Source organism: Megascapheus bottae, chromosome 21, assembly GCF_031878675.1.
Source record: "Megascapheus bottae isolate mThoBot1 chromosome 21, mThoBot2.hap1, whole genome shotgun sequence".
NCBI lineage: Eukaryota > Metazoa > Chordata > Mammalia > Rodentia > Geomyidae > Megascapheus > Megascapheus bottae.
In genome coordinates this window covers 23,842,820-23,870,038 of record NC_143529.1, presented here as the reverse complement: position 1 = coordinate 23,870,038, position 27,219 = coordinate 23,842,820, and the positions used below count along the sequence as shown (strand labels likewise).

Genomic DNA, 27,219 nt, shown 5'->3' with positions numbered 1-27,219 from the left:
CAAGGGGACCCTACATAAAGGCAGGGGCTCTGAAAGGCTCTGGATGGCTTCCAGCCCTCAGCTCTCCCTGGATTCCTGGCTCTGGGCTTGGTTCTGGAAATGGGCAGGGGTGGGGCCAGTGGCAAGGTACTGTTCTACCCCATCTGCTTCCGTCGTGTGCAGCTTGCCTTGGGGCACCTGCTGTTCCTGCCTACAGTCTGGGACCAGTGTGGCCAGGGTGGCAGTGGGCTTGGCAAGCCTGGATCAACTCCGGTCCTGCCACGGGTCTTCCCAGGAGACTCTGGATAGAGATCCCTCTCCTTTATGTGTGTGTGCATGCATGAGCATGGTACTGGGCCTTGAACTCAGGACCTCCTGCTCTTGTTTGGCTCTTCCATTCAACACTGGTACTCTACCACTTGAACCACAACTCCACTTCTGGCTTTTTGCCAGATAAGATGCTTCTCGTCTTTTCTGCCCATTCTGGCTTTGAAATGTGCTCGTTAGCCCTTAGCCTCCTAAACAGCTAGGTTCACCAGCATGAGCCACCAGTGCCTGCCTGGCTCCTCCATTTCTGTACCTCAATGTGCTGCCTGTGAAGCATGGAAATGAAGAGGATGATATCCCAAGCCTCTCTCCAGAATGGATGCTGAGTGGGTTCTCTTGTGTAAGGGTGTGCGCACGCATGTGCATGTGCGTGCGCATGCAGATGTGCATGCGTGCATGGGGACTTGTAGCTGAAGTGCAGGGTGACAATCGGGGTCTTCAGAGATCTGCAGCCATAGCTCTGGGTGGCCGGGGACTGGGCCTGGGCAGCCTGAGATATGGTCCTACTGGACCAAGCCCTTGCCCTTTTCTTTCCCAGCAGCCTCTGGGGCTGTGTTGGGGAACACAATGGGAACGTCAATCCCAGGAGATTTGGGGTGGTGGTGGGGGTGATGCCCACTGGGCTGGGTTGGCAAACACTGCGTCTGGGTGGGGTGGAGGGGGGGTGGCTGGCCATTTTTAGCTGCTCAGAGAGCACGGGGACTGATATGTTGAAGGCATCTGACTGTTGGCAAGAGTGGCCCCGTGGCGGCCCTCCAGCTGCCAGGGAAGGGGCGGGGCAGAGGGGCCAGTGTTGCTCAGATGACTGCCCGCAGGAAGAGAGTGGGGCCCGTTCCCTTGTCTGCCTGTGCCAGACTCGGAGCGGGTGGGCCAGGGCCAAGGTGGGGCAGGGTGGGCCTTGGGGCCTGTGGGGGCACCCCTGAGGGTAAGATAGCAAATAACAGAGAACCAACATGCATGGAGAGCTTTCTGGGCTGGGCACGCTGTTCTGAAGGCTTTCTGTCCTTCTGTCTGTACCCCAACTGAGCTCCCTGGCAGGTCCTGCTGAGCACCCTGCTGAGAAAGGGGACCTCCCAGAGGACAGGACAGGGTGGCAGGAGCGGGGGCTCTGTGGGTACAGTCACAGGAGGTGTACAGGCCCTGGGCCTGCCTGATTGTCACTGACACAGATGGGGTCTCAAGGGTGAGACCCCCCAGCTCATGCCCTGCTGTTTCCCAGAGGAAGTGCTGAGTTGGCTACTCTGGGCCTGCACACGTAAGTCCTGGGATCTGCTCTCAAGGACCCTGACTCCCCCCATTTTAGTCCTCAGGAGATTGGCATGGCGCAGAGAGGCACTGGTGCCATCCTGACAGAGTGGCCATTGTTACAGAGCTCTGGATAGGAAGAGGAAGACTGGGTGGCCGAGGGGCTCTGGGGATCTACACAGAGCAGTTCCCGGAGGGGCAGTGTCCCCAGGACCCCAAGCTTACTGCCAGTGGGTTTTTATTTTCTGTTTCTTTTGTACCAGCACTGGAGCTTGAGCACAGCTCCACTTCTGGCTTTTGGGTAGTTAAGTGGAGATAAGAGTCGCATGGACTTTCCTGACCCTGTGGGCTTCGAACTGTGCGGTCCTCATTTCTCAGCTTCTCAAGCAGCCAGGATTACAGATGTGAGCTACTGGTACTGGCAGTTCTGGAGTGCTTCATGCTTTCTAGGTTGATGTTTTGTCACTTGAGCCAACTAGTGCTTTGCTTTATTTTTTGGGTAGGGTCTCTAGCTTTTTGCCCAGGTCAGCATCAGACCTTCATCTTCCTATGTAGCTAGAATGACAGGCGTGTGTCACCATGCCCAGCTCATGGGTTGAGATGGCATGTGGGCAACCTAGCTCAGGCTGGCCTAGAACTGTGATGCTCCTGAGCTCTACTTCCCAAGAAGTATGTATTACAGGGGTGAGCCACCACACTGGGCCTTGTTTCGTTCTGTATAGCCTTATATGTGCTGGTCTGCCTGAATCAAGAACCTCTTTAATGACATGGAGATGGAGCCCTAGATGCTAGAGTCAGGAGGTGGACTGGACACTTCTCTTCCTCTTGAGAGACCTGGGGAAGCCATTCAAGATGCCTTTAGTAGGAAGTCTTTTGCAGGCCTGGTCTGAGGAGGGATGGCTTCTGAGCTGTTAGCTGTCAGGTGCTTATTTTTGGCCTACAGCCCAGCCAGCAAGGTTCCTGCCATGAGGTGTGTGAGTAAAACATGTTGCTTTAGGATCTCTTTTGGAGGAAGGTAGAAGAAGAACCCCAAATAAAACAAAGGCTGAGGAGAGTGGACATAGATTCCCACAACGAGGCTAAGAGTGAAGCCTGCCAGGTGGATGGGAGTTCAACTCTTCCTTGCAGGGTATTCGGTGAAGCTTCCTAGAGGAGGAGACCCTCTACATGGGGGAGAAGAAGAAGCTGATCTGCAAGGTAGTGGCTGGGTGTGAGGCTGACAAGGGCTTCAGGTCTGTGGAGCAGAGCTTTGTGTGAGGAGGTGAAGGTGTGGGAATGGGCTGGGGGTGGAGGCCACCACAAAAGGCCCTGACTCAGCCTTCCGTGTGGCCCAGCTTGTGGGAGGCAGGGACTATCTACCCTTTTTGTGTGTGCCGGTCCTAGGACTTGAACTTAGGGCCTGGGCACTGTCCCCGAGCAGCTTTTTTTGATGGCTTTTGTTTTGGAGATAAGAGTCTCGCAGGGACTAGATCCCAGATCTCAGCCTCCTGAGTAGCTAGGATTACAGGTGTGAGCCACTAGCGCCTGACCTTTATTCCTTGTTCCATTTGGAGCGATCGGTGCCTGCTGGTCAGAGGCCACACTGGGCACCTTGCAGACTCTTGGCAATGGTGGACGGGGTTTGAGGAACTGGGTGACTGCAGTACTAGAAGGATCGTGTTTCACTTTCCGGGGGACGTCTGAGTCTGGGTTGGTGTCAGGCTCACTTCCAGCTCCCAGCTCCCAGGCCAGGGCCACGGGCCTGGAGCTTACCCTGCCTTTTGTCTCTGTTCACAGCCCATCACCATGGAGAGTACTCCGCAGAATGTAGGGGACACGGCCAGTGAGGTCTCCGGGCTTGGAGACAGCCTGGACAGGAGCGAGGAGGCCGGGAGCCGGGGTCGTCTCCGGGGAAGAGTGAACCAGGTAGCTGGGCCACCTTACTGGAGTCAGGGAAGGTATTGGGGCCAGCTAATCTTCCCAGCTGGGTGGAAGAGGAAGGTAGGACTGTGGTGGGGAAACTGAGGTTAGCCACCGACAGCATTTCTGGGCCAGTGGGACACTGGATCAAACCTGAATTCTGCTGAGGTTCTTAGAGTATTACCACACACAGGGCTTGCACCTGTCTGTGCCTCAGTTGTCTAATCTGCCTAATGGGACTAACAAGGATGTGGGGGGTGTGGATGCAGCTCTGAGGGGCAGGCCAGCGCTGAGGGGCATTTAGTGGATGTGGAAATGCTTAAATAACACAGGTTCCTTCCCAAACCCTTCTGCCAAATCCCTTCCCCTTGCCACCCTCCACCTCTGGTACCCAGCAGGTGGTAGACATGCTGCCCTTGACCTCTGACCTTGTCCTCTCTGACTGGCTTCTGCTGTCTGCAGGGAGAAGTAGTCCCCCGGAGTGGAGGCTCTCGGAAGAGTCTGGAGGAAGAAGTAAGTGCACAAAGGGGGGGGGGGATGGAGGGCTAAGAGGATGGCTGGGACCTGGTTTGCAGGGGTGGGTTAGGAGGGGTCGCCCCAGGCTGGTCTGTGTGTACCCCTGTCTGAAAGGGGCCAGCACAGAGGGCTGGGAGGAGGACAGAGCCTGTTGGCTCATGGCTGGGCCTTCCCATGGCCTTGGCCTGCGTCTGGGCTTGTCTGGGGTTGGTGTTGTTGACAGCCCAGAGTGGGGGGCCTGGAGGGGGCGCAGGGCAGGGCTGGGCGTCTGACAGGCTGGGAAGGATGGAGGAAAAAGGCACCCCATAGTGCCAGCCATACTGGCTGGGTAGCAGGGCCCAGTGCTCTCAGGGGGCCTTGTCCCCATGTCCCTGGGGACATGGTCAGCACCTGCCCCCTGGAAGCAGGGATCTTAGGAAAGTGTGAGAGGCTTTGTGGGGCTTAAATGCCACCTGGGAGGTACTATTGGGGGAGGGCCTGGCTGAGCCTCCCCACCAGTGTTTTTGGGGTGGGGTGCTTAAGGGGAAGTTCCTGAAATGGAGGGAGTTCGGGAAAGTGCACCGTCCTCCCAGAGCCCTGCACCCTCTGCTCCTCCGTGAGGTGACGCTGCCACCTCGCAGAGGGGCAGGGAGTGGTTTGGATGGTTGGCACGGGTGCTGTGAGTGGCACGAGGCCTGCTGGCCATGTCATCTGACAGCTGCCTAACCCGCGGCGGGAGGGCCCTGTGGGGAGGTGGCCTGACAGGCAGCAGCACGAAGGCCCCGGTGCTCTGGCCCTGAGGAGCAGAGGTGACCCAGGCCCCCCACCCCCTGCAGCGGCAGGGGTCAAGGTATGAGAGGATCCTGCCTTGGGGGCAAGCATCTCGGGGTCCCTGAGGTTTCTGAGCCAGGATGAGGGGAGATAGAGTTTTTGTGTCCCCAGGACTGATGTGTGGAGCCTGTGTAGGTGCTCAAAGCACACACTGTGGGCTTAGATTCGTAGTAAATGTTATTTTGATTAAAGATGTGGAGCTGGGGTGGGCGTCCTCTATCCTGAGGTCATGGGCTGTCAGCTGCTGGAATCCCATGTGACAGCGGAGGAAACTGAGGCTTCAGCTCCATTCCCTCCTGCGATACTGTCTGGATCAGACATTATCTGGGGAACTCTAGAATCGCCTTGAGAAGCCACCTCCTAGAGTTCCTGTGCTCTCTACCTCCCCAGCTTGGGCCAACCTAAGGGAGCTACGTCAAGAGAGACTAAGGTCAGACAGCAGAAAGAACTGTAGACTATGAAGGCCTATCGGACTTTGGAAGAAAGAGGAGGCCTTTCAGTGGTGCTGATATTTTTGCTTTTTAATATTTTTATTAAGAAGATGTAGCTGATCAGGAACGAATGTGTCTGTGTGTCGGGGTGGGTTGAGTGGGGTCTGTCTGGATCTGGGAGAAAGCACAAAACAAGGTCTGATATTCTGGTGGAGGGAAGCTTGGGGCAGATTCTAGGACAGCGGCAGAGCCCGCCCCCTGGCATGCCTACCCTGGGTATACAGGTTGGGTCCGAGGTGGCGGTGGTGGGGGTGGAGAGGAGGAGGGAGGTATGGAGAGAGCTCTGCCAAGGTCCAGGGGAGGGGAGCCTGTGTGTGAGCCGACTGGCTGGCCGGCCTTACATGCATCTGAGGAGCTGTTTTCCTGCCTCTGGCCCCCGCCCAGAGCTCACTGCGCAGGAAGAGCTGTTTTCCTCGACAGGGCTGGTGTGGCCTGGACTCTGGATCCTGTGCTATGTTGCACTTTGTTTTGGAAAAATCCAGGCTGGTGGGCAGGAAGGGGAGAGGAAGGGGTGTGGCTGGGTAACGGGGGTGAGGGGGGATCGCAGCCCCCCCCCCACCAGGAGACCCAGGAATGAGGATGGGCTCCTAAGGTAGATAGGCCTGATCTGACCTCTGACCCTGCTGTCCATGCCCCCCTCCCCCACTGGGGCTCAGGAAACAGCTTTTTTCTTGTTCAGAGCTCTGTGTGTGTGTGTGTGTGTGTGTGTGTGTGTGTGTGTGTGTGTGTGTGTGTGTATGTTTCTCTGTGGATCTCAGAGGAAGTTGGTTCTCTTCCCACCCCAGTGTTGCTACATCCAGCCCCCACTTGCATTTCCCTCAGGTCTGAGGTTCCTGCCCGCTGGTGGCGAAAGACATAGTAAATAATGAAGCCTGGGGTCAGAGAGCTTGGGCCACCCAGGAATGTCTGAGTGATGATCAGCTCCTCCTGCCTGTAGCCAGGACCAAATCAGAGTTGACTGAGTCTACAGCAGGAAGGATGATGGTTAGATACCAGGAGGAACTTCCTGAGAGCAAAGTGACACTGTTTGGGAGAAGCCTGGGGGATCTCCTTTCATGGTGCCCTTTCTGCAAAGGAGAGGTATATTCTGCAGAGGAGGAGAAGAGAGCATTCTGTTTGGTGCCTAGAGAGTTGAATCAAAAGTTCTTATGGTCTGTCTTGGGAGGAGCTAGGAGGAAGTTCTAAATAGGTTAAGGGCTTTGAAATCCCCAGAGAGGAAAAGAATAGGATCATAGATAGCCAGAGAGCTTATTTATTTTCTTCTAACAATACATTGTCCTTTGGAGTTCTAATGGGATGTGGAGGGGAATCTGATGTATCCTGGACTGTGCCCATTTTACAGATGGGCAAAGGAAGGCCACACCACACTCTCCCCCATGTCCTCAGTTGGTTCTGCTGAGAACCTTTATCATTGAGTTCTAGCCCTGTGGGGTTGAGGGCTTGAGCCCTCTGCAGCCCAGCACAGAGCATACAGAGGGGTCCCTGCCAACGGTCACCCCGTCTGTGGGGGTGTGTGCCACCATGAGTGGTGCTGAGCTGCCCAGGGCCTCAGTAGTCTTTGCTCCCCCGCCCCCCAGCTCTCCCAGGGCGCCTCAGCTGTGTCCCCGCGCACGTCTGCGTGTTGTTACCTAGTCACATGCCCCCCACACTGCAGAAAACAGGAAGCCCCAGCAGTTGGAACGCAACTCGGTGATTCATCAGGGTTTGACGGTCTGTCCAGCGGTCCAGCTGTTCGTCCATCAGTCCGTCCCCCTCCTGTGGGGTGGGGCCATGGTCCCGGGCAGCTTCTTCCTTTGCCTTTCGTCCTGGTGGCTCAGAGCCAGCTGTGGCCTTTCTTATCACCTCTGGATGCAGCATAGCCAGACTCCCTTTGGGCCAAGTTTTTATTTGTCTTTCCTGGCTTTTTTTTGGGGGGGGGGGAGAATGTGGGGCCCTGGAGCCTGAGGAATGTGAGGTGTGGTAATGTGCGGGGAGGCCGAGGCGATGGCCTCTGATTCTTTCTTCCTCTTCAGGTGGCCCCCCTGCTCCCCAGCCCAGCCTGTCCCAGGCCTGCCATGCTGTCCCTCTGGCTCCCTTGCCTGGCTCCAGGCTACTTGGCCCCACCTCAAGCAAGGGTTGGTGCAGCGGTGGCCTCCGGTTGTTCTCAGCAGCTGTGGCTGGCTTCCTCCGAGAGTGGCTGTGGACCAGCGGCAAATGGAGTCCAGGGGGCTATTTATAGCAGGGTGGCCCTGAGGCCTGGGGCGATCAGGGCCGCCTCATCAGGGCCCAGCAGAATGGGCTGGATGAAGTGTTAAGTTTCTGCCTTCCTCTGGGTGGGTAGTTTTGGAAAGGTCTGGTTTGGGGTTTGCAAACCAACCGCCATCCCCCTCCTCCCTTGCCTGACTCATGCAACCCCAAGTCCTTGGGGCCAGCAGAACTGGGAGACTTTCCACCCAGCAGTCCCACTAGCCTCCTTCCTGCTCCTGCAGCTGTCCTCCTCCTGCTGAGCTGTCTCAGCACCCCTCTCCCCCCGCCCAGGCAGGGGAGTCTTTCCCCAGCTCCTCTGGGGGCTGGATGGAGAAGCTGCCTCTCCTGAGCTGCCCTGAGTGTGGGCTCAGCTGGGAGCCAGGCCTCAGAGCCTCCTCCCTTGCTTTGTACACACAGTAGCACTGAGGGTCTGTGACCCAGCCCAGGCCTGGGTGCGAATCCTGCATGGTCAACAGCTTCCCTGAGATTTGGGGGTGAGTCTCTGTGTGCCTCCGTTTCTCTCTTCCTTGGTAGCTGTTGGTTCTGTCTCCTCCCAGAGGTGAGGACAGCTGACCCTGCACCATGGGGGTGGAGTTGGTGTGGATAGCTGCTGGGGTGAGTGGTACAGAGTTCTCATTTCTAAAGGATGCAGTGAATTTCCTCTACCCTTTCTGTTTTGGTGCCGGTCCTGGGGTTTGAAATCAGCTGTCTCTCAGCTTTTGTTTGCTCAAGGCTAGTACTCTACCACTTGAATCACACACAGCTTTGCTTCCGGCTTTTTGGTGGTGAATTGGAGATAAGAGTCTCATTTCCTGGCCAGGCCTGGCTTAGAACTGTGATCTTCTGAGTAGAGGGTCAAAGGGATGTGTCTCCAGCATGGTGCTGGGGCCCAGACCCAGTGTCTGTGGGACTCACCTTGCTGCCCTGTGGAGTCTGGGTTTGGGCTACGTAGTGAGGGCCATTTTCTGAATTTGATACAATCAACAACCTTGGGAACTGGAGTGGCTGAGCTGCACTAACTGACATGGGGCTAGACCCATGGCCAGAGCACTTGATTCTGTTTTTATGATAGGCTCAGCTTTTCTGACTCCAAACTTTCTTGAAATTATTATTCATTATGCTGGGGATCGAACTGCTTGCCAAGCAGGCGCTCTTCCACTTCAGCCATACCTCCGACCCTTTAGTTTTTGATTATAGCTTCTCCCTTTTCTGTCTCCGTTGGCCCCAGATCTTCATCTACCTGCCCGTGTCTTCCTCGTTGAGATGGGGTGTCTGTCTGTACCTTTTTGCCCGTACTGGTCTTGAACTGTGATTATTCAGATTTCTGCCTCCTGAGGGTGCCCTTGATATGATGTACTTTGATCATATTCTACCCCGTTCACCCTCTCAAAACTGGACCAAATGGCTTCAGTCCCAGGACTTGAACTCAGGGCCTGGGCATTGTCCTTGGGCTTTGTCAAGGCTAATGCTTTACCACAGCACCACTTGTGACTTTTTCTGTGTATATGGTACCAAGGAATCGAACCTGGGGCTTCATGCATGCTAGGCAGGTCCTCTACCACTAGGCCATGCTCCCAACCCTGTGACTGTTTTTGGGAGCTCGAGTGTGGGGCGATGGATTTGAAGCTGGATGGAAGGCTGTCACTGTTGTCATACTCTGGTGTTTTGTACTTGGGGTTAGCATTGTGATGGCCCAGTGAGTCAGGAAGAATTCAGTGTCTGTTAATCCAGTGTGCTTCAGCCCTGGTGGGGGGCGTGTCTTGGAATTGGGGACTTCTTCCTTGGATCCCCTGGGGGCTTGCACAGGGGCAGACATGCCCAGGGGGCGGGATGGGACTGGCACTGGTTGCTTCTGGCCTCAGGTTGCTGGGTAGCTGGTGTCCGGGTGGCGGGACTGGAATGTTGGCAGGGGAGGGAGCCAGATGTGTATGTGGCAACACCCCAACTGCTTCTGTGGAACCTCATCCTTGCTGCTTCCCTCCCTGCCTTCCCACCCATAATGCTGTGTCTCTTCTCTCTTTCCCAGAGCTGTACCAGAGTCACCCCGAATCTCCAGCCCACCCAGCCGCAGCCCATCAGGTATGTCTGGCCTGCCAGGGTGCAGGGAGAGGAGGCAGGCGATGGTGGGGAGTCATGCTTGGTGGGGAGGGGTCCCCAGGACTGAAGACAGAAAGCCACTGTGAGAGGGTTGAGGTGAATGGCCTTTGTCAGGTGAGCTCTGGCTTGAAGACAGACCTAGAGCTGGGTTCTTTATTGACCGGTGGGAGGCTTTCTGTGCTTGCAAACTGGTGGGGTGCTGGCTGAGGACAAGCTGAGGGATGGCTGCCACCAGCCCATTCTTGGAAGATGGGCTTTCTGATGGTGGAGCCTCGTTTGTGAAAGGAAAGTTCTTCATGTGGGAAAGGCGTGCCGGGGGCCCTGTGCCCTGCAGTCCTGTCCTTTTGGGTGATAGCCAAGGTCTGTGGCTCAGTCTCCCTCCCTCTCTGTCTCATCATCTCTGGAGGCCCTGAGATGAGTCAACATGCCAGTTCCAGTGGGTGGCAGAAACCTCTGGTGGTTCTGGCTCAGCTGCCAGCTGCCCATAGACATGAAGACTCTTTAGAGGGCCCCCTTGCCTCCCCTTGTGACTGGAGCAGCCCTGGAGTGGGTTGGTCAAGGCGCAATGCAGACCTCGACCAGCTGGTGGTGCTAGTCTGCCTTCCAGTCTTGACTTCCCTGGGACCCAGCCTGAGGGAGGGGCAGGTCAGACCTCTGGACAGGCCTGGGCTGATTGGCTCATCCCCCAAGTCCCCTCTCACTCCCAGGAAGGACAGAGACTGGGTTTGTAAGTTTCCTGACAATGCAGTGCCTTCCCAGGGGTTCTGGAGTGTGCAGGATCCGTGCCTTGGGTGTCTCCATGTTGAAGATGGTTGTGCAAGTTTGTGGTCCCTGCTGTCAACTCATCCCACCCGAGAGAAGCTATGGCTCATCCTTGACCCGAGAGCTGCAGATCTGGATTTCTCTAGGCTCCCCAGCCACAGGCCTTGTGCTCATTAGTTCTAAGGACCCCCACACTCTTGGCTTCTCTACCTGAGTCTCAGGTTTTTTTGGTTTTTTTTTTTTTGTGGGTCCTGGAGCTTGAATTAGGATTGGGCGTTGTCCTTGAGCTCTTCAGCTCAAGGCTACGGCCCTACCTTTGAGCCACAACCCCACTTCCCATTTTCTTGAGGTAATTGGAGATAAGAGTCTCAGATCTTTTTGTGCCAAGGCTGGCTTTGAACCTTGATCCTCAGGTCTCAGCCTCCTGAGTAGCTAGGATTACAGGCATGAGCCACTTTGCCCAGCTGAGTTTTATGCCCTTATAGTAGAGGCAGAATGGAATTGGGCAGTTGCCCAACTGGACAGAGGAGGTGAGCTGGGGTGTGGCCCAGTGGTGTGGTACTTGTCTAACACATCCAAGACACTGGGGTCCATCTCAGGATTCTGTCTCTAGATTTGCCCTCCCGTGGGAGAAAAGCCAGGAGATGTGGAGAGATGTGGGGCCCTTGGACCCCTTGTCTAGCCGTTCCACCCACGGGGAGCCTACCTCTTGAGGACCTGCCTACTGCCGCTATCTGTGCCTCTTAGGGGGAGCCTCTGGGTTTGGCCGTGGGCTGGGGGGGGTTCCACCAAGCACTCTGGCTGGATATGGGGATAACACGTCTCAAATGCCAGGGTGCAGGCCTCTGGAGCTTGCCCTGGGGCTGGATTCTGATCTGAGCCCCGCCGGCTCACTGTCTCCCTAGAAACATGAGCGTGAGCAGGCCAGTGGAGGACAGCTGTGAGCTGGACCTGGTGTACGTCACGGAGAGGATCATTGCCGTGTCCTTCTCCAGCACAGCCAGTGAGGACAACTTCCACAGCAACCTCCGCGAGGTGGCGCACATGCTCAAGTCCAAGCATGGAGGCAGCTACCTGGTAAGAGGGCGGCTCAGCTGCGTCCCGCCCCCTGCCCCACCAACCCCACCCTCCATCCGCCTCTCGGCTGCCCTGGGTGTTTCCTGGGTATCCTGTGAGGTCGGAGTCTTCACACCTTCTGTAGTCTGTGCCAGTTCTAAGGAGAACACCTGCTGCCAGGCACAACATCTGGAACCAAGTGGGGTGTGTGTGTGTGTGTGTGTGTGTGTGTGTGTGCGCGCACAGGTTTTGCTGCTGAGTTGTGTGGTAAGGTGCCTTTGATGCTTCAGAAAGGGTGACCTGTCCCTGGCCCAGGATAGGCTCAGATCCAGTGAGATGCATGTGGCTGACCCAGGTCCCAGCCATAAGCACTGTCCTCGGGTGTTTCAGTGGAGATGGGCAGGAAGGCTGTGTGTATCCCAGGGCTGGAGGAACAAGTAGCCATGCAGCTACTGCATCACAGGGCTGGAAGCTGGAGGTCTGAAACCAAGGTAGCTCCAGGGTCATGTTCCCTGAGGGGTGAGTCCTCGCTTGCCTCTTCTGGGCTTCAGGTGGCAACCAGTACTAGGCTCCCAGCTTGTCACCTGTCACCACTCTCTGTCTTAGTTCACCCTGGGCCACTCGGCATGTCCTCTTCTTTTGTTAGTAGGACATCTGTTGTCAGATTTAGGATGGCCATAAACCCAGAAGAATCAAACATTGGGGATCCTTACATGTGTACGAAGGCCCTATTTTAACTATGATCATATCGTGAGGCTGGAGCAGGCATGGATTTGGGGGGACACTTTCAGTTTACTACAGAAACCCTCCCAGTAGCTGTGTCGGGGCAATGTTAAGAGCACGGTTTTTAAGCACCAGAAAGTCCTGGGTTCACATCCTGACTCTGCTTGTTAACGGTATGCTCTTGACCCTTTTGCTTCACTGAGCTTGGGGCTCCTCACCTGCAGAGCATCTCTGTTATGCTCCTCATCGCCCCCCAGCTTCTGAGAGGAAGCCAGCTGTCAGAAGTGAAGTCTTTAGCACAGACTGTCAGGAGGTAGATGCTGGCTGACTGGCAGCCATTCTTAAAGTAAGATAGGGTTCAGAAGCGGCCTAGAAGCCCCTTAAGCCCCTGCCTGATTCCAGGATTCAGTGCGATGCTGTGCTGTCATTCCAGGCTGGTCTGCTCTCTCTTCTCACAGGTGGTGTAATGGTGGTCTTGGTGTTTCCTGACAGTGGGTAGAGATGGGCAGTTATGCTCACTCTCATGGAGGGCAGGGAGGAATACTGGAAACAGGGGTTTGCCTGAATGTGGCTAGGCAGTCAGGGGCATGTTCTGGGAAAGGTGTGTCCAGGTCTGAGAGGGCGCCCCAGGATGCTTCCCACCCTCTGAAGGAAGTCGCATTATTATGTGATGGTTCTAAAGTCAAAGGGGAAAGTGGCAAACAGAGATGGTCACATGCTGGCCATCCATGCCACCAGTGGGGTTCTGTCCAGGCTCATCTTCCACCAGGATCTCTGCTCGTAAGGGCGTGGTCACTCCCAAGGGGCGTGGTCATGCACGAGGGGTGTGGCCTCATACCCCTCTGGCTTATTTATTTTAAAAAAAATACTGTAAATGTGATGTACAGAGGGGTTACAGTTTCGTAAGTCAGGTACTGAGTATATTTCTTTTTCCTCTCCCGACCCCTACCCCCCCCAAGTTATACAGTTCTTTTCCAACATAGTGTCTAGTGAGTATCACTGCTGAATTATTTCAGCATTTGTCCCACCATTTCTGTGCTTCCCCTTATCCTCCCCAAATTGGAAGCACTTACATACAAGACAAAAAGTACAGAAATCAATAACAGCGACAAAAGGGGAAAAACAGGAAGAAAAAGAACCACAAAAAGTGAAATTTAAAAAAAGCCTCTTGTCTAGAAGAATGAAGTTCGTTATTTTATTTTATTTTATTTTTTAATTGGTCGTGGGGCTTGGACTCTGGGCCTGGGTGGTTTCCCTGAGCTCTTCAGCTCAAGGCTACTGCCCTACCCTTGGACCTGGGTGCTGTCCCTGAGCTCTTCAGATCAAGGCTTCCACCCTACCCCTTCCTGTTTTCTAGTGGTTAATTGGAGATAAGAGTCTCACGGTCTTTAGTGCCTGGGCTGGCTTTGAACCTTGTTCCTCAGATCTCAGCCTCCTGAGTAGCTAGGATTACAGGGGTGAAGCTTGAAGTTGCATTGTTATGTTTTATTAAGTTGCATTATTACTGTGCATTATTATCCTTATCCTTGTTGGGCAGCCTGTTCAGAGATGAATGGAATTTCTTTCAGGTAGCACAGGCGGTCAGATGTATCTGTCTGGCCTGTGACCCAGGGCCCTGGCTGTGAGGGCTCCGTGCGGCTCTGCCTGGGCATGACAGGGGTCAGAGGACCTGGAAATGACACCCCCATTATTGGGTTACCAGGGGTGTCCTTGTCGCCTCTCCTTTCTCCTTGTCCTCACCTCCTCTGTCCCTTTTGTCCTTTCAGCTGTTTAACCTCTCTGAGCGGAGACCTGACATCACAAAGCTTCACGCCAAGGTGAGTCAATGGCGGTTTTGGGGTGACTTCAACTCCCTGGGAAGAGCAGGAGAATGGGGGTCACCCCTCTGAAATCAGAAAACTTAGAAAAGCCTATTCCATGTTCAAGTGCCACCTACTATCAGGAACACAAACTTCCACACAATGGTTGTTTCTATTATGCAAATTCCAGATGGCAAAGCTGCCTGCTGACATTTCTCTCCCGGGTCTTCCCTCCTGGGAGCACCTGGTCGCTGGGCTGCAGCTGGAGGAGGGAGAGTTCCAGTTCTTAGATGCAAGTGGTTCCAGCAGCTTGTGCTTGCACTGTTTGCTTAGTCTTTGCTTTTGCCCCCACCATCCTCCATTCACATTGTCTGTCCTGGATTCTAGTCTCTCACCATAATATCTGGGGCAGATGACAAAGTAGACAGCTGGCAGAAAGTGCTGTGTGGGCCCAGTCAGAGGCTTTTATTTAATATACTGTGAGTTTAGAAAGGGCTCAAGGAAGCAGAAGTTGATGTTGAGTCTTCTTGTGTGCGCTTAGGCTTCCCCACCCCACCCCCGCCATATGCATGGTCCATATGAGCCGGATCTGGAGAGGTGTGAGCACCAAGAAGCTATTTTCCCTTGTCTCTGGCTCTCAGGCTGTGAGGGAGGAGCTGGAGGGCTGGGCTGGTGTCCTCTGCCAGTCAGGCTTGAAGATCAAGGCTAGGAGAGGGGCTGAGACTTCATGAGGCCACCAGGGAGTCATTGTATCCCTGAGCTTGAGGCCCAGGGTTGTCAGGCCAGGGTGGTGGCTTTTGCCTGCTTCCCAGAAGGGCTTACAAGCAGGCAGGAGCTGGGGCCTTCGTGTTGGAAATCACCCCTGTGCCGGAGGCTGGGGTGTGCGGCCACGGCTGGCCTCTCGGCTGCTCCTCTCCTCACTCTTGACTGGGGACACAGGTCCTGGAATTTGGCTGGCCTGACCTACACACTCCAGCGCTGGAGAAGATCTGCAGTGTTTGCAAGGCCATGGACACGTGGCTTAATGCAGACCCCCACCATGTTGTCGTCTTGCACAACAAGGTAGGAGCGCCACCCCACCGGGGGGTGAGGGGGTGGGCAGCAGGGCCTGCCTGAGAATGCAGTCAAAAGCTCTGTTTCCTCCTTCAGGGAAACCGAGGCAGGATCGGAGTGGTCATTGCGGCATACATGCATTACAGCAACATCTCTGCCAGGTCAGGGCCAACCAGCCTTCACACAGTGACACCCTTCCGCCGTCATAGTCCCTGCCAGGTGGAGGGACATGAGGCCTTGAGGGGCACAAGAAGCCTCAGCAGAGGGCACCTCCCCACAGCTCTGAGGCGGAGCCAGAGCACAGATGGCTGCGGGAAGTAGAATCTGTTCCAATCTCTGGGGCCCTGGCGGGGAAGCCATGGGGGATACCCCACCTAGCAGCTCCTGGGGGTACTTGTCCCAGCTGCCCTCTGGTTCACTAGTAAGCAGGGAGGAGAGGTAGACAGTGAGGACAGAGTAACTACCATGTGATCTGTCCTTTTAATTTCAATATGGTCTCTCTAGCACTCTGTGAGGTCAGGTAAGGTACTTTGTGCAGGGTCTGTGTCATTGAAAAAACCAGTCCAGACTCCCTTTTGCTTAGTGGGGAGCACTCTGTGTACCCTCAGCTGTCAGACTCCTTATCAGTGTGACCTTTGAGAAAGGTGGGAGTCTCACCATTGTCTGGCAGGTGTTAATTCAGAAGGAAGGGTCACATTCATAAGTGGCAGATTTGAGTTGGTGGTGGCTCAGGCTGAGCGGAAAGCTCTTCATGCAGCATGGCTGCAGGACTAGGGGAGCAGGACTGAGAAGATGAGGAGCTCTTGGCTATGGGAGTTGGTTTCTCTGATTGTCCGTCTCTTCTCACAGTGCGGACCAGGCTCTCGATCGATTTGCCATGAAACGTTTCTATGAAGATAAGATTGTGCCCATCGGCCAGCCATCGCAGAAAAGGTGGGCCCCGGGGCACATGTGGGGTGTGTGTGTGTGTGTGTGTGTGTGTGTGTGTGTGTGTGTGTACACGCATGCAGCTCACAGGAGAAGGAATTGCTGCTTAGGTGGGGTGGACCATTCTGGAGTGGTGAGTGCTCAGGACAAGACCTTCATTATAGCCCATGTGTGTGCCCACAGGCCAGCTTCAGGGGCCTCTGCCAGACGTCATGGGCATGGGTCTGGTGACAGCAGATGCAGTGAATGAAGGCATATGGGTGTGTGCTTATATGAGGGCTTGAACACAAGGCCTAGGTGCTGGTGCTGTCCCTTAGTGGATTTTTCTTTTTCTTCTCTCTTAAGGCAGGTGGTACTCTACCACTTGCTTCACAGTACTTCTGGGTTTTCATGGTTAATGGGAGATAAAGAGTCTTCTGCCTGGGTTTGGCTTTGACCCATGAGCTTCAGATCTCAGCCTCCTGAGTAGCTAGGATTACAGGTGTGGCCGCATGTGCTGCTGTCCAAGGCAGGACACTGATGGCACTACTGTCGGTTCTGGGGAGTCACAGAGATGCACCATGGGGTCACCTTCTGGTGGGAGAATTTAAAATACATTGCTAAGGATAGCCATGTGAGCTTACTGGAGTCTCATAATAACTGGGGCTGGTATGGATCCATTTATTCAGTTGGCAAAATTTAGGTCCTCTGCTCTAGCTATTCGGCCCTGGGCAGTTTCAGTGAACAAAACATAGCCCTTTCCCTTAGGGAAGGTCCACGGGGAGTCGGGGGGAACAAGTGACCTTATGGACCAGCCATAAGGTTGCCTGCCCACACAGAATGGCTCACTGCACTGACTCTGCTGGCAGGGAGTAGGGCTGTTTTAGTGGGGGATACCAGAGGTGATCTTGAGATTTAGTTAGGATAATCTTAAGGGACATCCTCAGTTTATGAGGGACAGGCCTGGGGAGGGGCCAGGACAAATGGTAGCAAAGCCAGCATGTACATAAGGACCAGCCAGCTGACCAGGGCTGGCTTCCAATTTGCTGCCCACTGCCCACTGTCCAGAAGGGTACTGCTCTGAGGGCAGCAGGCCTAGGGCAATGTCAATGTCAAGTGTTCACGGGGGAGACTGAAGTGACCACTAGACTGTTAGGAAAGCCATCCAGCACTAGTGACCTAGAGTGTGAGACTCAGGCCCACCTGCGTGCGGAGCGTCGGCTCAGTTCTGCAGAATCTGTGAAGCTCAGAGAGTTCAGGATGAGCTCCTCCAGAGAGTGATGAGTGTGTGTATGTGTGTCTGTATGTGTGTGCAAGCACATGTATGTGCACACTAGTCCTGGGGCTTGAACTTTGGGCCTGGGCATTGTCCCTTAGCTTTTTTACTCAAGGCAAGTACTCTGCCACTTGAACCACAGCTTCACTTCTGGCTTTTTGTTGGTTAATTGGAGATAAGAGTCTCACATACTTGCCTACCTAGGCTGGCTTTGAACCATGATCTTCAGATCTCAGCCTCCTAAGTAGTTAGGATTACAAACATGAGACATCAGTGTCTAATCAGAGATGAGATGTCTTTAAGTGCAGAAAATCCTGGTGAGGCCCCAGATACAACAGCTGAGGATCAGTGAGGATGTTCCCAGGACATCCAGCACTACTGGCCAAGTACTGGCTCCTGGGCTCCTGGCTCAGTTGGAATGGCTGCTGAAGTCAGTCATGATGTGGCCCTTGACCTTGAAAGGTTAAGGATATGGATAGAGACGCATGCCTTTGCAGTGACATGATGTGGCCTGGAGAGTGGGATCATCTGATGTGAGAGTGGTTCCATGGTGCTTTCATTTCAGCCCTTGTGTGTGTGTGTGTGTGTGTGTGTGTGTGTGTGCACGTGCGTGTGCTTGTGTGTGTGCACGTGCCTACCATCTTCCTGCAGCCTCTGTCTGGTGCTGTGCCTGTTGCCCTATCAGCCCACATGTGAAAGTGCAGCCGTTGGGTTTCCTATATCTGTGGCCACTTTCCCTCCCTCCTGTCAGTGTTGCTGACAGTGAATGGGGGTGGCTGGAGGAAAGGAGAACTGGGGGAGAGGGGTGGAGGGACAGCTTTGCCTGCAATTCCCCCATTCATTGTCACCCGCCCTCTGACTCATTGTCCCCAGCACACAGACATATCCTGTTGGCGCCAATAGGAGATCTGATGGGAACCTGCCATTCCAGGTTTCCGGTTTAAGTAATGGGACTGGGGGCTGGGCAGGGGCCTGAATAGGAGCTGGACTGCCCACCAAATTATCTTGGTAGTCTGAAGTGGCTCCACCCTGGCTCAGGGAGAGAGGCCCATGGGCCTGGAGGTGTGCCAAGCAGCCAAGTTTGGGGGGCAGTGGGTTCTGACATGGTCATGCATTTCTGGTCCCACCCTCCTCATACAGTTGTTAGCTTCCCAGGAGCCTCAGGCTGCATTTGATTGGTCTATCTGACTCAGCCTTGGCCAATCAGAAAGAGGGGAAGTACCAATCAATCTACAGCGAAATGCTTGAGCCCTAATTCAGGCGGATGCTCTAGAGCCCAGACTTCTTTTTTTTCCCTCCTACCCCAGGCCTTGGGTGTTCTTGTTGTGTCTTTGGGAGTCCAATGTCCCTTTCTGGACCTAACTTTTCCTTTTTGTCTGCAAGGAAGGGAAGTGTAAACTCTTTGTGAAGAGAATTATGGGTTGTTGCCTTAGAGTTAAGATACCTACTGGAAGTTAGTTATCACAAATCCCAGATGAAGAGACTGATACAGAGGGGACTCCTGTGCGAGGTGGCAGGGCATAAGGAACTGTAATTGTTAATGAAATAGTAATTATTTTCTGGATGACCCTGTATCTGGAGAGTGAGTGAGGGCAGAACCAAAATGGAAGTGTAAACTTGGGACAAGAATAAGCATAGGCTTGGCTGGCTCAGTGTGAAGCCATCAGAGAGGCTTGCTGTTTGGTAAGTTTGCCTTGTTCAGAAGTGAGGAGCTGGTGATGCCTGTCTGGGGGTCAGGGAAGTAGGGAAGAATTTTGGAACCTTGGAGGGTTCCCTGGGCTGGGAGTGAGGCAGGAAGGGGACCACCAGGGGGCGCCATAGAACTTCAAGTGGGTGCCTTGGCTTGGACTAACTTCAGGTCTGTATTCTCTGTTTTGTTTGATTTTCTTCCTGGGACTCCAAGCAGGTAGGGAGGGAATCCTGCTCTGGATATTATTCCTGCAGAAATGAGTACAGGGGGAACTGTATCAATCCAGGCCTCTCACTGAAGCTGACTTTTCTCCATGGCAGGTATGTGCATTACTTCAGTGGCCTGCTCTCCGGCTCCATCAAGATGAACAATAAGCCCCTGTTTCTGCACCACGTGATCATGCACGGTATCCCCAACTTTGAGTCTAAAGGAGGTAAGCGCCTAGCTTCCCCCGCCTTCCTCCTGCCCAGCTTACTGTCCTTTTCCTTGTCTTAGGAGGCAGGATGGGGTGGTAAGGATGTCTTAAGACTGGAAGCTGAATACTTGTGTTGGCCTTTCAAATATGTCACTTCTTGACTCTTTTTTAATTCAAAATTTTTGATGGCTCTGGAATTTGAACTCAGGGCCTCACACTTGTTAGGCTTCTGCTCTACCGTGGAAGCCACGTCTCAGCCCCTTTTTATGTCGATTATTTTCATCATGGAGTCTCACTTTCTGCTCTCCTCATACTTGGGCTTCCTCATGTCCCTGGGGGATGATGGGCCTGTGCCACCAGGCCCAGCCATTGGCTGAGATGGAGTCACACAGACTTTACTTTGGCCAGAGTAGCCTGGAACTGTGATTCCTCCAATCTCAACCTCCCAAGTAGGTAGGATTACAGTCCATTCCTCTGCAAAGTGGCCTCTGTACAGAGTCTAGTGGTAGATAGTATTAGATATAGCAATGTTTTGTCCAGCTACTATGCCTCACAAATGAAAAGTTGGTATTTCTCCCCCTTTCTACTGCATCCCTTCCCCCCCCCATTTCCATTCTCTTTCTCCCTTCACACTGTTCTCTCCCTCCCACTATTTGTGCTTCTTAGCTAACATCTACCCCTCTCTGACAGGGTGTCGGCCATTTCTCCGTATCTATCAAGCCATGCAACCTGTTTACACATCTGGCATCTAGTAAGTGGCCCACGGAAGCTGAATGTCCCAGGTACAAGCTGAGGATCCAGGAGTGGAGGGCCGAAGGCTGCCCGCACCTCTTCTTCCCAAGGAGGGTGGAGGGAGGAAGGAGCCAGAGTTCCAGCAGCTCTGTGTAGAGGGGCGGTGGGGAAAGCACGCTGTCCCTCCCTCTGCAACCCTCTTCCTCCCCCCTCCTCTCACCCACAGCAATATCCCAGGGGACAGCCAGACCAGCATCTGCATCACCATCGAGCCAGGTCTGCTCCTGAAGGGAGACATCTTGGTGAGTTCTGACTCCCTTTCAGTGTAACTCTTTCTTCTCATGCCCCTTCCTCCCTCTGGGGACATTTTGGGCTTCCCTGGTGGGCTCTGGGGCTTGGATCTGGGCTCCTAGGCCCTGTGGCAAGGCTGCCCAGACTCCTTCCCCTTTCCTGCCCTTGACTTGGTGTCCTTTCCCTGGGAACTACTCCGATTCCTTCCTTCCTTCCTTTCTTCCTTCCTTCCTTCCTTCCTTCCTTCCTTCCTTCCTTTCTTTCTTTCTTTCTTTCTTCCTTCCTTCCTTTCTTCCTTTCTTTCTTTCTTTCTTTCTTTCTTTCTTTCTTTCTTTCTTTCTTTCTTTCTGATAGGCAGTCACATTTATTCTCTCATATCTCATTTAGTTATACCTTATAAAGACAGTTGAAATGTTATCAGTTTAATTACATTCATTGAATCAGGTTATTTGCAAATGAGCTTGGACACATTTGGGGAATTGTGCTGATTCTTTCTTAAAACAGATTGTTGTGACATTTACTTAACATGAGTATGTCAGCTGTACATCTCAATACTTTACCAAATCAAAAAAAGGAATGTATCAGAAAAAAAAGATAGTGTAATTCACCTAAAGTCCTTTTCTTTTTTGGGGGGGGCTGTGGGGGTACCAGTCCTGGGGCTTGAACCTGGGATCTCAGTGTTAGCCTTGAGCTTCTTTTGCTCAAGGCTAGCACTCTACCACTTAAGTCACAGCTCACTTCTGAGCATTTTGGGGGTAGTTTTTTAGAGGTAGGAGTCTTACAGACTGTCTTGCCCAGGCTGGCTTTGGACCACAGTCCTCAGATCTCAGCCTCCGGAGTAGCTAGGAGCCACTGGTACTGCCTGGCAACTGTTCAGATGTCTAGAGAATTGCCAGTGAGCCCTTACCTCCTGGTTTCCTACTGGTGAGAAGTATGCTTTGACTCTCACTTCAGTCTTGCCTGCTGCAGGCAAGCCCACTCTTTTTCTTCTCCCCGCTGTGAACGGGACCTTCCTAGGATAGTTCAGGACGGTCCCCTTCGCTGTTCTAAACGTTTCTTCAGAGAGCTCTGAGCTCCTGTGTTGTGTTGTTGACCCCGTGGGGCTCAGGGAAGCCCATCAGGAAGCTCTCTGGGGACTCGACTGCCTTGTCCCCTCTCCTCCTTTAGCTGAAGTGCTACCATAAGAAGTTCCGCAGCCCAGCCCGGGATGTCATCTTCCGTGTGCAGTTCCACACCTGTGCCATCCACGACCTGGGAGTTGTGTTTGGGAAGGAGGACCTTGATGATGCCTTCAAAGGTGGGCTTCCTGGGCGGGGCTGCTGTGGCTGAGAGAGGAGCCCCGGGTGAGGAGATGCGGTGGTGGTGGTGGTTCCTACGGTGGTGAGCTCCGTGGTACAGTAGGTGTCAGGATGTTCCTGGAGGCTTGGGAAGGAACAAACCAGAAATTAGAACAGCATTGGGATTGGGGTCTCCTGGGGCTTCAGGCTGCAGTCACTGCTTCTGGAGCCTGGGCTGCTCTGGATCGTTTACCTCTTCTCCTTTCTGCCCTACACCCTGTCCTCCCACTTCCTCCAGTGTGTCCTGCCTTCGCTGGGCCACACACACCTTCGATCCCCACACATGCCTGCGATCTGCACACATACGTGATCCCCCCACATGCCTGCGATCCCCCCACACACCTGCCATCCCCAGACACACCTGTGATCCCCACACATGCCTGCCATCCCCATCCACGGTTGCAATCCACACACTTGCCTGCCATCCCCACATGCCGTTTGGGGTGGAGGTCAGAGGATCTCTTCCTGAAGTTGTCCTGGGGAAAGATGAACCCTTATCTAAAAATTAAACTAAAGCTAAAAGGGCTGGGGGTGTGGCTGGAATAGTAGACTCCTGGAATAATAGATAAGAAGTGGTTCCTTCAGGTAAACTATCTCTGGGTAGGAGCTATGATTTCATTATGCCTATATATATATAACAGATATAAACAGGTTAATCATCATATTACTATGTGTCATATATACATTTGACTTTTATTTTCTGTTGAGTAGCTAGGGTTATAGATATGCGGCACTGGCGCCTGGCTATGACATCATTTTTTAGAGTCCTTTTTGGGACTTCATTGCTTGTTTTTTTTTTTTTGTATTTCCTTTTCTTTTTGTAGATGATCGATTTCCAGAATATGGCAAGGTGGAGTTTGTGTTTTCTTATGGGCCGGAGAAAATTCAAGGTACATGCATTCCCATCCCTCCATCCTCATCTGTTCCTCTAGCTTCATTAGTCACCAAGTCACCTGTGATTGAGAGCTGGGCCAGCAGACAAAGAGCTCAGGATCCCAGGCTAAGCAGGAATCAGTGGCTTAATCACTGGATTATTAAAAAAAAATACAAAAAACTGACAGAGAGGCACTGTCATGGTTAAACTGTTCTGGCTCTATTAAGACACCAATCTGGTTATGTTCAGGGCCTGAGGGCTTTGGTGAGTGGAAGGGATATCTAGGATAGCGCTCAAAGGTGCTGGTGAAGGAGGGCTATTTGTAAGAATGGAGGTGATTCAACCTCAAAGGCCAATTTAATAATAGCTTTAAGCCTCTAGTTTAAATACAGAGACCAGTTGTTCATCTTACTTGAGAGTATCATGAGAGGCGATGAAGATAGGTTATAGGCAGAGACACTCTGGATAGACAAAAAAAAAAAAAAGGACTGCCAAACCAGAAAAGTAGCTCACTCAGGCTGCCAACTGTCTGAGGATTGGGAGGATAGAGATGTCTGTCTGGAGTGGAGGACATTTTAAGAACGCTGGACATGGCCTCTGAGGGTCTCTGTGACCTCTCAATGTCAAGGCTGTGATATCTCCGCTGTTGCTGGCTTCAAGCAGCCCACGACAAGCCTATCTTCTACCCTGTCTCCAAGCTCCTAGGCAGATGTGTTGCTCATTGGCTTTAGAGATCCCAGAAGAGAAGAAAGAGACCAGAGGCAGGCGGGGAGGGGGTGTCTGTTGTCTTTAGAGAGCCTTCATGCTCCACTGTCCGGTTCTGATTTGCCCTCTGACCCAGTGTGAGTTGAAGGATTCAGGCAGCCAGGCCCCTGGATTCTCCACCAAGGCTCAGTTCCTAGCCCCGCCACCCCCTGCTCAGGAACAGGAAACCCCTCTGGAACATCCTTGGGGTGCTGGGGGTGTTTCCAGCTGTTTATCCCCCCCCATTTCCCATCCCTCTCAGGAATGGAGCACCTGGAGAATGGACCGAGTGTGTCGGTAGACTACAACACCTCTGACCCCCTTATCCGCTGGGATTCCTATGACAACTTCAGTGGGCACCGTGAGGATGGCATGGAGGGTAGGTGGGGACCAGGGGCTTCTGGCTCCTCTTGGGACTGTATGACGCTGGTTCTGTTGGAGAGAGGGTTCCCTGGATGAGGTGGCCTTGAGTACAACTTCTAATACTGCCTCCCCCCACCCCACCGTTGCTACATTTCTTTCAAACCCACTGTTGGTTTTCTTCAGGCTCATGCCTGTGTTCTCTGAAATCAGAGCCCTGGGGACTTAGATGCAGTGTCTGGGGCCTCTGAATTTTCATCAACAGCCCAGGAAAGTGGGAGCTGGAATCAAAGCCCTCAAGGCTGCAGAATTGAAATCTCCGCATGTTTAATTGAGAGCTACAAAGCCTAACATTCTACTGTAAGTCCGTCAGGTAGCTTCTTCACTTCTGTTAGGCTGCTCGTTTGTGTAATGGGATGGGTGTGGAACTTTCTAAAGCAAGCCTACCCATAATGAGCTTGCCTAGATCTCTGGAGTCATTCATTTATTTACTTATTTATTTTGGTATCAGAGCCTAGCACTTGCTTACCAAGTGTTCCGCCATTCGAGTCACATCCCAAACCCTTATTTTTGCTTCATTTATTAGTATTAACGATAAGCTCTCCTGTTTTTGTCCAGGGCTAAAGCCCAGGAGCTGGAGCATTCTGTGCCAGGTGGCAGAGCTGGGAAAGGGGGAACTCAAGCAAGGAGCCCAGCTCCTGCTTCCCTCATGTAGGGTTTGGACTTCATGGCTCCACTCTGAAAGCCTTCTGGTGGAGGCAGCAGAGCTAGTAGTGGATTTCAAAGAGGTGTAAGGGAGAGGATGGTTGGACTAGAACTTAGGGCCCAGTGAGGCTGCTGTTCTTTAAGTACAACTTTAGAGAATTGGCAGTGTGTCCTCAAAGCTGTCCCCATAGCTTCCTGCTCCTTCTGGGGCTGCCTTCCTCCTATTCTCAGTTGTTGAGCCTGTTCCCTCAAGCTCTCCTCTTCCCTTGGTGCGGGAGTGGGCGCGGGGGGGGGGGGGGAGGGAGGAAGGGGGCTGGAGGAAGCAGACACTGAAGTGAATTAGCTCCGAAGCCCATGGCTGCAGCCGCATTCTTAGTTCTGGGATGTTTGCATTTTTAACAAGAACACTTGGCAATTTGAAGGAATTTTTAATGCCTCCCTGGCTCTTCCCCGGTGCAGATTCATTGTGATGATAAATGTAAAAACACTGAGTGAACTACAAAGTGCCATGCAAATCAAAGGTAAAATAATTAAGGGCCAGAAGGAAAGACAAGGTTTGAGGGAAGGAAGGAGAACAGACAGAGCAAGAGGAAGCAGGGGGAGGAGAGGAGAGAAGAGGAGAGGCTGGCATGGAGTGATCCTGGCCCGGCTCTCCTGCCCCTGGCTTTTCCTCCCTGCCCCTCTGATCCAAGGCTCCCCCAGCAGGAGGAATGGAGCCAGGGTGACCTTTGGCCAGTTAAAGGTCAGCTCATTGCACCAGGACAGAGGGGCTCCTGTCTGGAAGCTGAGAGGCTGGCTTTCTGCCTCTGGCTGCTCATGCTTTGCCAGCCCCTTCTCTTCCCTGGCCTGGCCAGCTGAGCGGGGACAGCAGCCAGGGGCCAGCCCACCTTCTCTTCCTACTGTGGCTCCCTGTTGCTGGCTTGTGGGCCTGTCCCAGCAGGGATGGGTGGAGCTAGACACAGGGCTGTGAAGGAGCAGGGACAGTGTGTCAGTCATGCAGGAGGCCTGTGGGGCTCCCTAGTTGGGCAGTGTGTCTGCCTCAGTGTCCTCATGTGTGAGTAGGGATAAAGCACCAAACATTTAAGATTCCAGGGTACTGGAGATGGCACCCCGTGTCCCCACATGGCCTCCCTCTGTGTGTTGGTGTCCTGCTCTCTTCTTGTAAGGAGAGCCACCAAATTGGAGCAGGGCCCACCGGAGTGCCCTCCTTTCCACAGTGGTATTCCAGGTCAGGAATTTGGCATTTAAGCTGGAGGGGGAACAGTGGACCCCTCGTATGTGGAATGTCCAGGGCTCCATGTAGTGGTGGGGCTGGGGTCCTGACTGGGAAGGTCAGGGAAGGTGATTGGAGTGGCTGCCTCTAGGCAGAGGGTTGCTCTAGAGCCTGCCAGCTCAGTGACCTGGCTGACACCATGGTTCAAGCCTCCAGGAGCCCCATTAGCTTCTTGGCCTGAGCTCTGACTCCTGAGACTGCCCCCCCTCCCCCGCCTTGAGGGGGGAGGGAGCTGGTTGTGGTTTTTGATTTTGGTTTTGGTTTTTTTTTTTTTTTTTTTTTTTTTTTGCCTGTGCTGCAAAGAACAGCTTCCAGCTTTCCCCGAGTGTTCCAGGGCCAGCCTTCTCGGAAGCAAGCTCTTAGGACTGGGATGGAGGCCGCCTCTGAGAAGCCAAGGGCTGACCTCCCTGCCCACCCATTCACTCCCATTTCCTGAACCCTGTGGGCGTCAAGTGCATAGAGCCTGTAGTGACTTCAGGGAAAGGAGGGGAAAGTGGCCTGCAGTGAGAAGACCAGGGCTGGAGAAGCCAATGCTGAGGTGGAAAGAGGGCAAAGGGAGATGGCAAGTTGGGCAAAGGTGCTGGGGGCCCATCTCCACCTCCAGTCCTTGCTCCCATTGGCTTCCCAAGAGAGCCGGGCTGGTAACAGGTGGGCTTGGTTTGGTATCAAAGCTTGCCAGTCTTCAGGGCTGGTGAGGACAGGTCCTCCCTCCCCCTGGGGGTGGGGGGTAGGGGTGTCTACTCTCTCCAGTGCCTGGCTCCCTGCTCTGATGACGTCTTTGGGGATGGGCTTCTCCCAGGACTCTGCTTGTGTTTTAAGGTGAAGAGAGAGGGAAACACACACAGCAAACAGGCTGAGAGAAAGATCTGTAAGATGGAGAGAGTCAGATGTGTGACAGACAGACCTGTAAAGCACAACATTCGGGCTCTTTTGTGAGTTTATTTTTGGTGACAGGACTGGAGGCTTGAACTCAGGATCTGGGCACTGTTGCTTAGCTTTTTCACTCCAGGTAGATCTTCTACCACTCCAGCCACAGCTCCATCTGGCTTTTTGCTGGTTAATTGGGCCTGAGTCTCCCAGGTTTGTCTGCCTGGGCTGGCTTTCAACTGTGATCCTTAGATTTCAGCCTCCTGAGTAGCTAGGATTCTAGACATGATCCCGTGGTGAGATTTTGGCTCTGGTCGTGTTCAGCGGCCCTTTTTCTATATGCTTTCTTTAGTGAGGAAGTGGCACAGCCTTTCTGCTCATTTCTTTGTGCTCGATGTGAATTTCCTTTTGGAACCACTGAGGAGCTGAGATGACCCGGCTGTGCTTCCCTCACAGACCTTCCCAGGTCACTAGCTCAGGAGGGAAGCCAGTGGCCTAGTGGTTGCACCAGTCAGGAGAGGCTCTGAAATGTGGGTACTGTAGCAGCATACATCTCCCGTATAGAGTTTTTGCTTGAGGTTTCAATGAGATTGACTGTAGAAAGCTGGTCGAATGCTTGGCCCAATCCGTGCTGGCCTTCCCTAAGAATTATTGATAGCTCCCCACTTTGGGGAGTCAGGAGCCTTGCTTCTGATATCAACTTGCTGTGGGTTCCTAAAGGGACTTCCAGCTCTAAACCCTGATGATGGTGTAAAGATGACAGTGA

At 53.4% G+C, this 27,219-nt stretch overlaps 1 protein-coding gene across 6 annotated transcripts in view; it reads left to right on the top strand.

Annotated features, from left to right (window-relative positions):
- The window catches only part of Tns1 (tensin 1), a 179,872-nt gene that overhangs the window by 83,485 nt on the left and 69,168 nt on the right, over window positions 1-27,219 (top strand). For all 6 annotated transcript variants that reach the window (XM_090354796.1, XM_090354795.1, XM_090354792.1 and 3 more), the window contains 14 exons: window positions 3,328-3,456; window positions 3,913-3,963; window positions 9,520-9,572; window positions 11,258-11,429; window positions 13,898-13,948; window positions 14,870-14,992; window positions 15,080-15,144; window positions 15,833-15,916; window positions 19,176-19,288; window positions 19,961-20,021; window positions 20,229-20,304; window positions 21,461-21,590; window positions 22,455-22,520; window positions 23,511-23,627. In XM_090354796.1, coding sequence (XP_090210922.1) covers window positions 3,328-3,456; window positions 3,913-3,963; window positions 9,520-9,572; window positions 11,258-11,429; window positions 13,898-13,948; window positions 14,870-14,992; window positions 15,080-15,144; window positions 15,833-15,916; window positions 19,176-19,288; window positions 19,961-20,021; window positions 20,229-20,304; window positions 21,461-21,590; window positions 22,455-22,520; window positions 23,511-23,627 — 1,291 coding nt within the window. The remainder of the gene's footprint in view (window positions 1-3,327; window positions 3,457-3,912; window positions 3,964-9,519; window positions 9,573-11,257; window positions 11,430-13,897; window positions 13,949-14,869; window positions 14,993-15,079; window positions 15,145-15,832; window positions 15,917-19,175; window positions 19,289-19,960; window positions 20,022-20,228; window positions 20,305-21,460; window positions 21,591-22,454; window positions 22,521-23,510; window positions 23,628-27,219) is intronic.